The sequence below is a fragment of the Centrocercus urophasianus genome, unplaced genomic scaffold (assembly GCF_019232065.1).
Source record: "Centrocercus urophasianus isolate 14NV4802_14NV808 unplaced genomic scaffold, USGS_Curo_1.0 seq_19, whole genome shotgun sequence".
NCBI lineage: Eukaryota > Metazoa > Chordata > Aves > Galliformes > Phasianidae > Centrocercus > Centrocercus urophasianus.
In genome coordinates this window covers 15,068,011-15,084,191 of record NW_024884744.1, presented here as the reverse complement: position 1 = coordinate 15,084,191, position 16,181 = coordinate 15,068,011, and the positions used below count along the sequence as shown (strand labels likewise).

The window sequence follows — 16,181 nt, the reverse complement described above, 5'->3', positions numbered from 1 at the left end:
TTTTTATTTCTGGAATAGAAGATAAGATGCAAGTTTGGATTAAAAAAAAAAAAAAAAAAAAAAAAAAAAAAGCCTAATATAAGTACTGTTCTGTGCACTGTTAGAAGACTCAAACCTTTTACTGCACTGTGATATCTGTAAGTGCATCCAGAACAGGATCTGCCCTATAATGTGTAAGCTAAGAACCTTCATGCAGAAGTGCAGTAAATGGAGGAACATGGTAAGGATTGTAATGTCAGGTACATCGTAAACTGAAATTTTGTTTGCTAAAAGTAATTTATACAATGGACCTAAGGAAGGAAGCAGACTCCCCACCTGTGTTCTTCAGCATGTTTGGATAGTAATCTTCTTTAAATACTGTGGCAGGCACTTTTTGTAGTCTAGTGTTAGAGGATTATATTATTTTCAGAACCATTTATGAAAGATTAGTAGAGGCATAGTTAATCACTAAAATTGGCTGCAGGTTTTTTATTAATCTTCAAATTAATGAGTTCTACCTTTTGATCTTTCTGGCTGCAAATCCCCATGGAACTGGGGCCAATTAGGATTTGGTAATAACTGGGTTTTGAACATGGACCAGTGTGTGTGTACATGTAGCATGCATGTGTGTAGGAGGTTTGTGTGTGTGCATGTGGAAATGTGTCAGTACCTCTGGATGCATCTTTATTCAGAACTGTACAGTTGGTACCAATTTAGAAAGCAGATCTCTCTATTAACAGCACTTGAAATAAAAATGCAGAAACTTCAGTAAAATAATAAAGATTTTGCTTTACCATACACAAAATTATGCACTGCACAGTGCCAATCTGATGCTCTACTACAACTGGGTACAACAGTCTGTACGTAACCCACAAAGAAGATGAAGATTTACCATCTGCTAGGGGCAGTATCAGGGAATGAAGTGACCTTATTCACTCTTCAAAAGAACTGGTGAGAAATGTGCTTGTCTTTTAGAGAAGATGTTTTCAGCCCAAAGTAAATTACACCAGCCCTGGGCAACATCAGGCAGGAAACTTACAGAGGAGCAGACTGACCCTGTTCACAGCTTCATTCTGGGTGAAGGGGAAACAGGAGGTAATTAGGGTGTTCTGAGACTTTACTGTTCTCATACTGCCATCTCTACGCTCCTGCAGTGGTACCATTTCAAACCTCCTTGCAAACGAGGCTGTGTTGACCTGTGTGTATTACTGGGTTTCTTTACATGGTCACTGAATGGCCTTAATTGTAATGTGCTGAAGGTTAGCAGTATAAGCATCAGTAAGAACTGTGTTTCAGAACTGATAAGCATGTAGGAGCATAGCAGAAATAATACCAGGTTCTCAGTGCTGCCATCCCCAAAAGAGTGCAGTACTTGAAATGACAGTGCCTGTTTCAGCTGAACTTTCCTTCTTCTTTACCTGTATTTCTGAATATTTGGAGGTTATTTTTTTCCTGCAATGCCACAGCTCATTACCTTTTCATCATCTACATTTGCACCTTACTAGTGTGATGGGTCTCATGTTGCAGGTTCATGTGTTTATTTTCAGTTTTCTATGTCCCAGAGTAAGTTTTACAGCATTTCTTTCTCTAACTGTTCTTTAGTCTGAAGGGGAATGATTGATTAGGCCCAAAGAGCCATATTTCCCAAGATATTTATGCATGTCTGTAGTTAAAGATGAGTGCAAATCAGTGCACAATGTTGCATTTCTAGAGTAGCATTCTTTGCCCTACTGGCAAACTCATGTCACATTTAGAGTTCTGATGTTTGAGTTTTGCTCTGTGGGCAATTTCAAGTTACAATGCTATGAAACCTGAACAAAAGCCTTTCTCAATTTCTTATTGTAAAATTTGGAGTGAGTGCATAGCAGTCTATCTACATTTCACTTGTTGGCAATTTGTGTTGAAAAAACTCATTACTACATTCTGGTAGTCATCTTGGTTTAAAGAAAGTGCATAGCTTGTTTACAAGGCAAAAAGTAGACTCTGCTCAATGCAGGGCAAACTGAGGCCCTGGTTTTAGGTAAAGCTGAGACAAAGCTGGATTATTTACTTGTGTGTGTATTTTCTCTTACAGCATAGGTGGAGAAGTAGTGAGAGGAAATGAAGGAAGCTACGTGGGGAAGCATTTCCGCATGGGATTTATGACAATGCCTGCTCCTCAGGACAGACTGCCACATCCTTGTTCCAGTGGCTTTGCCGTAAGATCCCAATCTCTTCATTCTGTTGGAGGAACCGATGATGAAAGTAGCAGCTCTCGGAAGCAGCCACCACCAAAACCTAAGCGAGATCCCAACACCAAATTGAGCACCTCGTCTGAAACAGTCAACACTGGAACAACAAGTAAGAGTGGGAAACTACCGGACAGGACTGAAGGTAAACACTATAATTCTTTAGAAGAAAGTTTTTATAGACTCGTGTTAAAATTAGTTGATCTTATGTTTAGGTATTGTATGTCTCTCTTGTACCAGCACAAATATCCTGCGTCATTGTTCTCCAGGTTTTAGACCAATGGGCAATGGCCAACTTGTAACATTTCTTACAGAACCATACCACTTACGCTAGCCTTTTTTATACAATGAGGGTATTAGTTGAATGCATTCAAAGTGGAGTGAAGAAGATATTGCTGTCAGATGGTATATAGAATAATGTCACTTGCACACCAGCTGAGGACTTACCACCGTGATTACTAGCACTGTACAAACTAATGGTTTGGAGAGGATCTTCCTCAACAAATAAGTAAAGGGCTATCCCTTCCTTGCTGTGAATTACTGCAGATGAACTAACTGTATAGGGATCTTCTTCCTTTCTTTCATGCTGGAAATGCATTTTGTGTGGCAGTAGGACCAGCTGTACTCCCTGCTAGGAAATATCAGGATGACTATTTCACAGTGTGAACTGTAAGGAGGAACCTTAGGGACAAGTGTTTTTGGCTGGTGCTGGTCTTTCTCACTGCAGTGTTAGATACCACTGTTGACATCCTGTGCAGTATGTCAGGCTCTTGGCGAACATCTCTTTTGTTTGTTGTTGTGGCCTGAAATACTGCTTAGTTATGCATATGCTGCAACCCCTTCTAAGTAAATCTAAATCGTAAGGTCATTGGTGATAAGATGCAAAGGAATGTGGATTTCAGCTGGTAGCATGTTTGTCTATGCTTACAAGGATGAACACATGCTGAACAGTACTGCAGTTGGCAGTTATTTTGCATATGATATTATCCTCTGCAATACCACTACACTAACTCCATTGATCAGACTAACAAGAAAAATCTTAAGCATTAAGTAGCTGCCCTTTATAAAAACAATTTAACTATGTGGGACTAAAGCTTACATAGAAACTATTCAGGTTTGTGCCACAGATTTAATATCTCGTATTGGATAGTATTTAAAGTCTTTCATTTAATACAAAACAGAACACATGACACAAACTTCTTGGTTTAATATGCTACGAAGAGTAGGTGCTCTAAAGTTGCTCAAAAGCTAGTCTAAAAAATACTGCATTTTCAAGTATGTTTATAGTTCTTCAGTATTTATTAGTGCTTTTTCTCCCTGAAACTGCACAAGAATCACAGAGGCTAAGGGAAGCTTATTTTGCAGTGAAAGCAGTATAAAATGGGCTCTAACATCAAGAGATGAATATTCATAGTGAGAACTCTGGAAAGAACTGGTGAATGAATAATAATTTATCACTGTCATGGAAGATAATACATAAATGTTATCTTTTTAGTGTAACTAAATGCCTTCATGGAGTATTGAGAAACTCTGCAATGCTTAATATGCTATCTGAATTCTGTTCATCCTGCTAGTTTATATATCATACAGCTGTGGGCACCTTTGGATTATCATGAAGTTGTTCCTGGAGATTTTGAACTGACAGAACCCTTTAATCATACTGTTATATTCCTGTGTTCAGAACATCTACCCATTTTGTCTTTTTAATTCATGGCAAACATAGGGGGGTTTCACCAAAGTGTTGTATTGAAAGTGTTGTATTGAAACCAGACGGTAGGATTTTTTTTGAAGAAAGAAATGCAACTTTAGATTTTGAGATACTGCCAGAGATGTTAGAGTATTTGTGTTTGGATGAGCAGGTTGGGCTTCTAAAATGCTTTTCATACTCTCCTAGGGAGGTTTTTGGGTGCTAAAGTCCAAGAAGATGCAGATTTGAATTTTAGTTACTTTTGCCTGTGTTGTACATAAATACTCGTACATGCATATGTTTTTCTCACGCATTTGCATATGCTTACAGCATTTCCAGGCTAAACATCTACAGCTCTTTCCAGGAACTGTGGGAAAACAATAAAGAAAAACTCCATTGTTTCTCCATCAACTATTGTAGAATCTATACAAAGAAGTTGTGGAGAAATTGTTGCACACTCATTTTTTTATGGCAGTGCAGAATAATTCAAACTATAATATCTACTTTCTGGCCCGGTGGCTACTTTCAAAAAGAATTTGCTGCATTTCCTAGGCAGCTGGGGACAGCCCTCACCATTCGTTTCTATTCAGCTTTTTGATAGTGATCCAAGCTCATAACAACAAAAGCAGTTGCTGATGGTAACTTTTATTTTTTTCCCAATTGTAGTAAAGTCAAAATTCTGAATCTTATCACAACATCCATCATAACAGGAGATTGTGTTTGGATATGAGTCTGACTTCGGTGCACAAATAAGGTGCAGGAAAAATTTGGTTGTGAGCTTGAAAGATCTTTTCTTCCTGACACACAAGTAACATCTGTAACAGACACAGAGGCTCTAAAAACTTTTCTATAAATGCTCTTGCTTCCATATTTGTGGGAGTGTGAAGATCTTTTAAGTTGTGATGACACCTGTTGACCCCGTCTCATCATGCAGTAGTGCGGCAACACTTCTGTTTGTGTTTCACCGAGCCTACCTTGGCTGTATCTGCAAGAGCAATCTCCAAAGTGAAGGCCTGATTCTCCTTCACTTGACTTCGTTTCTGTTGGTGTGATGCCACAGATGCTTCTGTGCCTTCTCTTAAAATTCGCTGTTCCTTTTTTACTTTTCCGGCTGCCTCCCATATACACCCACTGAGAGCCTTCCACCAAATGCGTTTCTTCTCTGAGACAGATTTCTAGAAAGTTGTTTTTAGAAACGTAGGCAGGGTTTTCAATCCCTGGTAGGAACAGCAGACTGTGCCCCTTATATCACACATTGGAAGCGAGAAGTGAACTGAATTTTTAGATAACATAATTTTAAATAACGTATTTCAGCAAGTAAGGCAGGTCTAATCTTGATCCTGAGAGGCTTTTTAATGAGAAAATGCAGTTTAACTACTTGATGTATTTCCAGTGCCTCCACTTATAGAAAAAGGAAATCATAAAACAGCCTAATTGATGAATGTAACCAACCTCAGGTGATGGCTTTTCTTGTGGACCAGCAACAATCGCATCAAAGGTTTCCAGACCTACTGCAACAGCTAAATGAATGAAAATAAATGAGCTGCATTTTAAAAATATTTTCTGTTAAAATTTTCTGAACTTGTTTAGTAATCTGGACGGCATCTACCTAACATATAAATAAAAATACACACACATAAAATGTAATGTAATTTATGTATACACAATATACATTTATATTACGTGTGTATATTACTATACATGTAATGTAAATGCCAGTTGTGTGTGCTTGCATGTACACATAAACCTGCACACAAATGTCCATTAAATCTCAGAGCCAGATTTTGAAAATGCTGTTTGCTGTTGTAATTCTGTTCCTGCCAGAGACCATGGCGGCTTTAGGTCTGATAACTGAAAATACTGCAGGGATCCCAGCTCTGGAACCCATTCAATTCGTTTAGGGCTTTCCTGCTGAGTACCTGATGTGGAAGGAGATGGTGTTCTTGCTGCTTTCTGAGTCCACGTAAAGGAAGCCTCTGTCTGTTGCTCAGCAATCTCTGAAAGTGGGCAACTTGTAGGGAAAATTATCCTCCGGAGAAAAGCAATTACAGTAACTGTAACTGGGGTTGCAGTCCAGCTGGTCTCTCTCATAAATCTAGTTTTCTGTCAACTAGATTGGTGTCTCTGCCTTGTAAACTTGAACTTTTGCTGCTCTCATTAAACAGAACTTCAAGGGAAGAGCTTTAGAGCTTTCACTGTCTTAGAAAGGTGCTGTTTTCTTTTTATTTTTTACGTTAGCTAATCGTGTATTTAACGTGGATTTTGAAGTTGTACCCTCTGCTAGGACCATGTCGTACCCTTCCTTACAGCCAGATGTCCTGCATCTTTTTATCCATGCCTGCTAAAGGAAGAAATATCACTACAGAGCCCTGTTGAGACCTAACAAAAATATAAAGGGACTGACTGGTGAGCTCTGGTGGTTTCAGATGTCACTGCTCCTGCACTGCCTGCTTGTCTCCCTCCTCCTGCCAGGCCTGCCAGCCCGTGCCCAGGAAGCAGAATGCAGGAATTCGGGCTGCCTTTCAGCGAGGGCTGGGCATCACCATGGCTGGCCATGCAGGGTGCGTGTCACCGTGTGGCTGTGGGCTATGCAGGGATAGTGCAAGCCAGTATTCAGCCACATGTGAAGCAGTGCCTATCTTCTTGCCCATACACTCATCTCATTCTTGATCTCAGAGCTGCATTATATGTTATTTTTTGCACAGTGTAATCTATCTCTTCCAAACTGTGAGGCTTGACCTTAAACTGTACACAGTGGGAGAAAGGAGCTGGAAATTGAGGGAAAAGTCAAATGTCAGAGACAGAAGGCACATACCCTAATGTCAGTGCAGTGAAGTGGAGTTGGTCCTTAGCTTCTGCATGTGACTCCAAAGGTCTGCCCTGGTGTCCCAGTGGCAAGGGGACAGGTGCAGTGTCTCCAGTCTTTAGGCCAGCTTGCTCCCACTGAGCTGCTCTCTAGTAGAAAGCACAAAGCAAAGATTTTTGTCTTATCTCTAGTATTTAAGAGCTTTGAGATTTTCTAGGGCTTTGCTTTTGGGGATGGTAGTGGTAGTATTTTGGTGCTTTGGGGTTTGGTTTTTTTTGTTTTTACTGAGACTTCAGTTTGTCCCTTCTGCAGAGAGCTGATTTTCATGCAGCTCCCTAAGCTGAGTTGCATACTTGTATGTACCATCTCCTACAGCACTTCATCCTTTCAGGTTTGTTTTCTGGTCCCTCAGATAAGGGAGGGCAAGAGGAAGGGAGGAATGGAAGCAGTGGTTCTAATAGCTGTTACAATAGCTTTCTGCACTCAACAATGAACACAGTGTGATTTTTGGAGGGATTTATAAACAAGTTTTGAAGCCACAAAGGGAGTGTATTCTTACCCTCAAGGCACATATGCATACTCATTAACGTTAATGGAAGTTGCAAGCACTGAACAGAAAATAGACCAAGCAGTGGTAAAAAACATGAAGATCAAGTTACTGACTTGGGAATTGCCTTGTGCCCCAGAATTGGCAGTTGGTTCTTCAGCTATGCTGTGCTAGTCCATCCTCTGTACTTTAGTATCTTTTTTTTCTTTTTAATTTAACAAAGTTGCTCTATATATTTATTTCTTGTGTCTCTTTTCAGATTAGGATGTTACTCATTTGCTCAAAGAAGCACTTCACCTTTAAAAAAAAAAAAAAAAGAAAAACAAACTCAAAATTGAATGTAAAGCCACCCTGTAGTACAGATATCTCTCTACTTGCAAGGGTGACAGAAGCGTGATGTTCTTGGTAATAGAAAAGCCTTAATAAAGCGAGTACAGGGAATGCTGTGCTTATTTACCATGTTGGCTGTAAATGCAGCCAGTCCAGGGAGAGGCTGCATGCTCTGAACTTGGGCTGTGACATCCTGACAAACTCAGGCGATTCCTATAGAGCATGTCAGCTTTTCTGCAGTGTGTTTCCCAATGGGTCAGGGCTCAGGGGAGTTAATAAGCTTGGCTGCTACTCCTGGTCCAAACTGCAGCTCTGAATGCACGCCACGCTGCTCCAGAATTAGCAAACCACTGGGTATAATACAAACATATGGAGTAGGAGACTCCAGGTTGCTCTCACCGAGTTCCATTGGCTATATAGGGTCACCATAGTCTCTGGTCATGCCAACAGACAAGGAAACATGAGCCACTGATTCACACAGCTGGCTTAGACTATTAGCACAGATTTTACATCATGTGGAAGTCACTAGGCTGCTTTTAGTGCCTGCTCAGCCCTGGAAGTACATCAACTGTCCTCCTGAGGTATGAGTCAATAATCTTAACCAGAAAGGCCACAATGAAGAAAGAGTCCCTGCAGAAAGCTGTCATATGGGTGCTGTTGGCCACTGCACGGTTAGTTTGCAGCCTGGACAGACAACCCTTATGTAACTGGAAGGTTACGGTGTCAGTAAATCCATTCATTATTGTCAAGTCACTGTAAGTCAAGCCTGCGAGACTGCAAAAAAAACCAAACCAAAACAAAACAAAAAACAACCCAACAACCCTATAAGTCATAATATTTATGACCATATTACATTTTTTTATTTTATTTATACCTCCAGGAACCACAATAATGGGCCTTCTCAGCATTTCCACCTGTGAGCTGAAATACTATGAAACACTAGATTTTCTTGCATTATTTTGCATCACTGAGCAGCCCAGAAAACAAGGCCAGAAGGGGGGGGAGGAGAGACCCAGGTAATTTTCTTGCCTCATTTTGACAGCCCTTCGGAATATGTTAAGTAAAATGAAATGCCTATGAAACTACAAAAATAACTTTGGGTTTCTCATGATACGTTTCTGTTTTCCATACTGTCTTGGCACTGTCTGTTGAAGACACTGCGGACAAATGAGTAAGGGCTTGAGGGATCAGGCTGAAACCTAAAGTCCCTGTTTACTCTTAGAGCTGGTCATAGTAATAGAGGTGTCTGGCAAAACTCATTTGGAATTAAAGAACAGAATACAGCTGCACTCCTTTTTCCACAGCAAATATGTTGGCTTTCCACCTCTTCCTTTTACTTTATTTTTCACAGGTGCCCTAACTCCACTCTCACACAGACAAGTCTTTATGGAGTGAAACCTAACTGAGCACTGAAAGATTTCCTTCCAAGAGGCTGATTCTGGCAGCCAAGCACACTGTGCTCATGTTGGCTTTGCTGGGAATGCACAGTGCTTAGCAGTAACACTTCATAAGAGATTTAAGTCTGGCTCCAGGTGAGATCCAGTCATGGATGTCCTTTGTTTCATTGGTAATTTCTTTCTAATGACTGTTAGAGTCTAATTGTCTTGATGGATGTGCTGGATTGGTGCTTTTATTTCTTCCATTTGGCTTAATACTGGGTGACATCAAGCAACATATGCCTGACATGCTGCAACTGCGTTTGGCACTTTATACTTTTCAATCTGTATGTGTGCAAACAGTGCTGTGTAGGAATAATGTGCACAGCAATGATAGCTTAGCAGAGCACAGCTTCCTTTTTTGCACTGCCATCAACTTCCCTGCAGGTCAGTACAGTGTACCAGCCTGGACTTTTTGTAGAGGTATGAGGAGAAAAAAAAAACAGCACTAAAAAGCAAAACAAGCACAAACAATTTTTTGTGCTAATTTTAGTGGCCAAAGCTCTGAACTTGTGGTGTCTCAAAAAAGAACATCCTCTGAAATCCAGTATGGTGCTATTGGCAATTAATTGCTGGTTCAGATCCTGCTTGGAATGCAAGAAGGAAAATGCTGGAACATGTACTTCACATCATCAAGAGGCATCACTTAACATCATTTCCTGGCGCGGTGATGTAAGGAGCAGCATAATCTGAGCCAACCCAGCCTATGAGGGCTTTGTGGGATGAAAAAGATTCATAGCATCTTCTCCTTCTTGCGTGGCTGCAAAGAGAGCTATTCTTATTAGAATACAAAAGCATAACTTTGCTCTAAATCTTGATGTAGGGTAAGTTTGATAATGCTGCAGATCTACAGATTCTTTCTTTCCTCAAATGGGAGAATTTTCATGAGATAGGTTTTTGGTTGTGAAAATGGAAGTCTCTTAATATTTGGATTTTGGTAAATAAGATGGGAATAAATTATGTTGGCTGCACTTGTGCCACTCCAGTCATATTCTGATAGTTGATGCTTGCTTCTTCCCTTTGATATTAGCTTAGTGTCTTTAACCTGTTGCTTAAACAGGTTAAACAGGTGCTTTACTCTTGCTTTAATTACCTTTCATTTACCTCAGCTTTCCAAACACTTCTGCTATAGCTGATCTTTTTCTCATTGTTCCATCTTCTGTCTCTTGCTTCTTGGCATCCTTCCTCTCTTTTGTTAGGGTTCTTGTTTTCAATCAAGTCTCCTCTTTGTTTCTAGTAGTACAGCCTGGGTGAGCTTCTGGCACCACTTTGGAACAGTCACTGGCAACAATTCCTCTGTCCCTTTTTGTGCTCCTTGCTTCTCTTTCATCCTCTTTCTGACTTCTGAGGTGACACAGTGAGGTTAAGTCTTGTCTTTGAAAGGAGAAAATTCTCTTAAAGCTTATTTGGAGTCTTGTACAACACTGCCAATATGGCACTGCCATGTACAGTGCAACTATACCAGGTGAAATTATGGTAGTTAGGCCAGGCTACTGGACTCTTGCAGATCAACAGGGCTCTACTAGTTTCAGCAGGCCTCTGTAAAAACAAGCAAGATAAAATTGTAGATGCCAGGCACACAGAGAAGCTTTGAGGGGGAGGCAGCTGATAATGTGAATTGTCTGTAATTTTGTCAAAGCTTTATTTAAAGTTGAGGAGGAGAGAGAAGTCACCCCTATAGAGAAGGAAGTAAAATGAGTAGCTGTGAGGCTCTTCTCCTAAGCCGATTACACAGAGCGTTTCAGCACTGCTCAGCCTCTGACCGCAGAGGTGTGATGCCTGCAGGCACTGCTGTGTGCTGGAAGCTGCTCTAACAATGCTCTGCCCACTTCAGCTATCATTATATTCACCCCAAAAGATGCTCAATGACAACCTGCAGAAACTGCTTCTGCAGGGTCACCTTGTGTCCTTCCAGTGAAGGCAGGAGTGCCTATGTGGATGAACTCTGCTCCAGCAGGGCTCATTTGCTTTCCTGCTGCTCTTTCTGTGGTGACTCATCTGACCTCTGTGATCAGCGTTGTGCTTTGTTTTGAAATGTGAGCTTCATCAGAGACAGGTCTGCCGGATGGTTGGACTTGATGATCTTTAAGGTTTTTTCCAACCTGAGCAGTTCTATGATTCTGTGATTCTATGTGTCATTCAGTGGCAGCGAGAGGCTTTTCATGCAGCAGCCTTGATGAGAAGGATGGCTTAAAAGCCACAGGACTTCAGGGAAAAAGGGACAGGGAAAGCTGCTGGGTTCTCGTCCTGGTGGGAGGCTCATCCCTCCCCCCTGGTGAGATGGGTGAGAGAACTGGGGAAAAAAAAAATGAGTGGAGATAAAAACTATTTACTATGACAGAAAAGAAAGAGAAAAAAGATTATAGCGGTAATGATAATTCTATATATGTATATACACACAAAACAAGTGATGCACATCACTACTGGACTGATGCCCAGCTAGTCCCCAAGCTGTGGTGGCTCCCCCAGCCAACTTCCCAGTATTTTCAAGTTTTGGGCAGTTTAGGTAGCTATCCTGGTTCTGTTCCCTCCCAACCATCTTGTGTCCCTCAGCCCTCCCTCGCTGACAGTACAAGAAGCTGAAAAAATGAAATATCCTTGGCTCTGTACAGCACTGTTCAGTAACAACTGAAACAACGGTATGTTATCAGCATTGCTTTTCTCCTAAAGCCAAAACATAGCATCATACCAGACATTAAGAAGGAAAAATCAATTGTCCCAACTGAAACCAGGACATGGTGTTATGCACAGTATCACCTCAGTGGGTCTGCCATCTTGATTTAATGGGCTGCAGTTATTTTAAAAGCTTGGCAAATAGCTTGCTACTTATGTCAGCAAATAACGGGCTTGACCTATGTATTGTATCTGTAAGAAGAAGACCGGTATTGCTGCGGATCTAAAAAATAGAGAGTCACATATCTCAAGACAAACTATCCAAGTATTTGCATATAGTCACTGAGAATATGCTGGGTGGGATATTTATGGACCAAAGCAACAGTTAAATCAAGTGAGCAAATGCAGAATGTTGTTCTGAACAAATGAAGTAGGTGATCTAAACTTACCATTTAATTAAGCATTTGGTGTTTCTCTAGCCTGATTTCCTTCTTTCTTCTTTTCTCTTCTTCAGACTCCAGAGCTTGGTGTAGGTAGTGTACTAGAGCCCTCAGAGCCAGGAGCTCTTGTGGAGGTCTGTTTTGTTCAGTGTTTCTGTGAGCACGGAGTTGGAAAGCAGCTGCACTGCACCTTCTCTGAGAAGCTCGTGAAGCTCAGCCAGGGATGCTTTCACTCATTATCTCCCTCAGCTATGATAACTAGAAATCAGTACAAACCAAGTACCTGGGAATTGCAGTCAGGCTGATATATGCCTTTGTTCAGGTGAACATTGCCAAATGACACTGCAGAGACCATCAGTGCCTTTCAGGCAGCAGAAAACATGTAAATAAGCCCCAGCACATCCAAAGGTTAACCGGAATCAGAGTGGTACCTACTGTATACCTAACTGACATGACACTGGTGTCTGATGCATGTGTTGATGGAACTTGGTTTATCACACAACACGTTCTGTGAAACAAAATGCAGAGCCTCACCATCCTTTTGGTGGTACTTGGAGGATTCCAGGTGGGTAGGTGTAGAGAAGGAGAGGCAGCAGATAACACTATCTGACAGCCCTATTAGAACTGGGCTCTGCTAGTTGTACCATAGCAAAGATGGTAGAGGGTAGCGAGGGCTGAGTTCGGCCTGAGTTCTCACTGTGAGTAGCAGTGAGTTTGTGGGTAGCTTTAAGAATAAAGTGATAACTATTTAGAGCAAAACAGTGAAAGCTGTTCAGGTTTCATCTCCAAGGTGACAGTCAATATGCCATAAACGTTGCTTTAAAACTGAAAGGCTTTATTATGTTGTCAGTCTGTAAATGCTTTTCCATACTCCATTGTGACTTCTGCAGATGAGCACCAGAGCCCCCAACAAACAGGCAAATGTGCATTGTAAATTAATTTCTCTGCAATCGTGATTCAGTAGTTTTATTTGCATACTCTTAATGTAATTCATCTAATGCTTGCTATTGATGAGATCCTATGCCAATTACCTTTCTAAATCTAGAAATCCTTGAGATTATATACAGTCTCAGTATTTTTATTTTTCTTAGTGCTACTGCTGCACAGGCTGCAAAAACCACTTCACATGCAGGCTGCGGGCAATCTGAAACACAACAGAGCAACACTTTCACAGCAACAGTGGCTGCCTGTGTGGCTAATGTAAGGATCCTTTACTCAGATTCCCATTTTGCCAGTAATGCTTTCACCTCTCTGCTCAGAGCCTGCTTCCATCAGAACTGCTGCAAGTTACACCCATGAAATGTAGTGTAATAGATCCTGGCCTCTTGTGTCTGGGTGTATGAGTTCAAGGATATTTTTCGAAATGAATACTCAGAAGTCATTGCAATCTGAAAAAAAGTTAGTGAGATGGTTGGACTGGATGATCTTGTAGGTCTTTTCCAACCTTGGTGTTTCTGTGATTCTGTAAAGATGATTGAAATGAACTTCCCTTTTTTTTTTTTTAGCAAACCTTGTTCTTTCTGTATTTCTAGAGCTGGGACAACTGTCAATAACTTCTAGATTCAAAGAATAGTATAGAAAAGCGTGATCACAAACATTTTGTAATTATTCTTCAAATGCCATTTTCTTTTTTGTTTTTCCTATTAGACGTTATCTGGATGAAGTGGGGATAACAATTATTCAATCTCTGAAAGAACTACGAAGTTCAAAGTATATGTAAGGGTGAGACTGGGCATTCAGAAGGATACTTTGTCCCTTAGGTAATTTTTGGAGACCTTCTAGCTGTGGGTAAGCTTGATGAGCAAAACCCAGTGTGTCAGCTGGGTGTACAGACCAGTGGAAGGATATGAAAGAGAAAGCCTGGAAGTCACTCTGCACTGGAGCCCTGCAGTTTGGGGACAAACTCCCTCTAGCATGCTCCTGACTGCCTGAGTTTTTGAAATGTCCTGAAGTCTCTGGATCTGCCCTCATCTTGATAATGCAGAGCAAAGGTGCCGGCCCAGGCAGCGTGATGGCTTTTGTGGCTCCCAGGCAGATATGGGTCACTTGGCATTTATAGCATGTAAAGGGTGTTGCACTGGGGCTGCAAATTTGGTTTTGTGGCCCAGAGACACAGGCCTAAGCTGAATACAGCGTGTCTTCCAACCTTGGTACCCATTGGTTTCTTTAGTTGTATCGGTGAGTTAATGCAAATTAAATTAATTCAATTTAATTTAATTGCAGGGCCTACTGTTATATAGGCACTACATTCTGGAATATTGCTACCAAGGTCACTTGGATTGAAGCAGAAATCATTCATTTTAAAAACTGGAAGAAGTTGTAGTCAAAATAAAGCAACCTGAGTAATTTTCAAGAAGTCTCCTTAATTGCAGCCTTGAGGCATCTGAGGATTACTATCAGTATGGATTATTATTTTGGTATCAGTATCATTTTAGGACACTACCTTTTAGTCCTTCCATTTTGAGTAGAGTTTTGTCCTCTTTATAATGCCCAAATAACTTCCAGTAAGAGGAAATAATTCCAGGACTGGGAAGAAATATGTCCTGTGTGAAATCACTGTGCTGAAGGCACTTACTGCTTGCAAAGGTGGTCCAGTGAATCAGGGGCTTATTTTATTCCTTCTGTGTTCTTTTCCCTCTTTGCTCTTTTCTACTGTCATGTTTTAGAAAACCAAAGTGTAACTTGCAGAGAAAAGACTCATGTCCATGAGGATGGTGCTCTTCTGAAGGCCGTTTTTTCTTCATGACAAAGATTCGTTCTTTGATGTTACTCTGACCCACTGCTAATGTTTCTGTGGCTGTGTGCTAAGATGTTTGTGTCTGTGCACATAATTTATGGCTCTTCAGTGTAAGAGCATTTGCCATTGAAAATTCCTTGGACAAGACAAGATGCCTCCGATAGGTACATTTAATATTTGCTTTTGTTTTCTACTGTGGCTTTGTGATGATGGGAGCGCTGTGCAAAGGTTGATATAAACAACAACAAAAAACCATTTCTAAAACATTTTAGAGTTCAAACTGGCAAAAGACACATGTGAATAAGTGGCATTAAGGGCTGAAATGACATCCGAAGCCCTGGGGCCTGTGACAGAGATACAAATTAAACTCGGGTCTCCTGAGTACCAGTCTTTTGCCCAGTTCAGAGGACTGTGCCTTTTTAAATTTGGTCTCACTCAGAATATTCAAAATTCATCTTCAGAGATAATGAAATCAGACCCCTTATAAGCACTGGTGCACAAATGCTCTTTCGGTCAGGCACACCTTTGAACAAGCAGCTCATTTCATAAAAGCTAGTGGGGTTACTTATGGTCTGGAACTTACAGCACACACACACATGCGCTCGTAGGTTCTTTGCAGCCCTAGTGCCGGATTTTCTCCATTCAGCTGTGTGCTGTAAATCAGGATCTGTGCATCTTTGGTTCAGTACCCAGCAAGTTCAGGGTTTAATTAAAGAAATTCCATTTCCTTTCACTCCCGGAGGCTCTTTTTGATAGAGGTATCCCTCAAAATACAGCATGATTAATTTCTTCTGCATTTAGAATAATATTTGTAAGAATTAAAAAAACTGCTAGGCCTCAAATCATTCCTTTATTCAGAAAGAAATTGAATGCTGTGGCCTCTTGCAGAAATTGAAAAGGACACGTATTTTTATTCTGTTTGAGTGAACAGTGCAATAAATCAGCTTAGTCTCCAAACTACAAAAGCTGGCAAAACACCTAAAGGATAGAAAATGACAAAATCCATTTTAGTTTTCAGATGTTTTCACTCGTTCCTTATATAGTATGCGAGTAAAAAACAATGTGAAACAAGTGAAAATACTGCAAGAAGACAGGATGGCAAGCAGTGTTCTGTATTTCCAAAATGAACTATGAAAGACGGATCATCTGAGTACGTCTGAAAGCTGCACGTAACCTTTGTGCTACAAAAATCTCATTTCAAAAAATGTCATGTTTTGCTTATTCAGTGGGGTTCCGTAAGGCTGTTTTAAGCACTGTGCCGCTTGCTTCCAGATCAGAACTGAAGTTATTACTGCCTGTGTGTTTGGTTTTCCTTTCAGTTTATTAGAGGCAGATAATTGCTTGGCACTGGATTGCCAATAAATACAGACAGTTGCTG

General features: G+C 40.8%; 1 protein-coding gene across 1 annotated transcript in view; it reads left to right on the top strand.

The window, feature by feature from the left end:
- The window catches only part of NYAP2 (neuronal tyrosine-phosphorylated phosphoinositide-3-kinase adaptor 2), a 125,022-nt gene that overhangs the window by 53,791 nt on the left and 55,050 nt on the right, over positions 1–16,181 (top strand). The window contains exon 4 of the mRNA XM_042820892.1: positions 2,054–2,352. Coding sequence (XP_042676826.1) covers positions 2,054–2,352 — 299 coding nt within the window. The remainder of the gene's footprint in view (positions 1–2,053; positions 2,353–16,181) is intronic.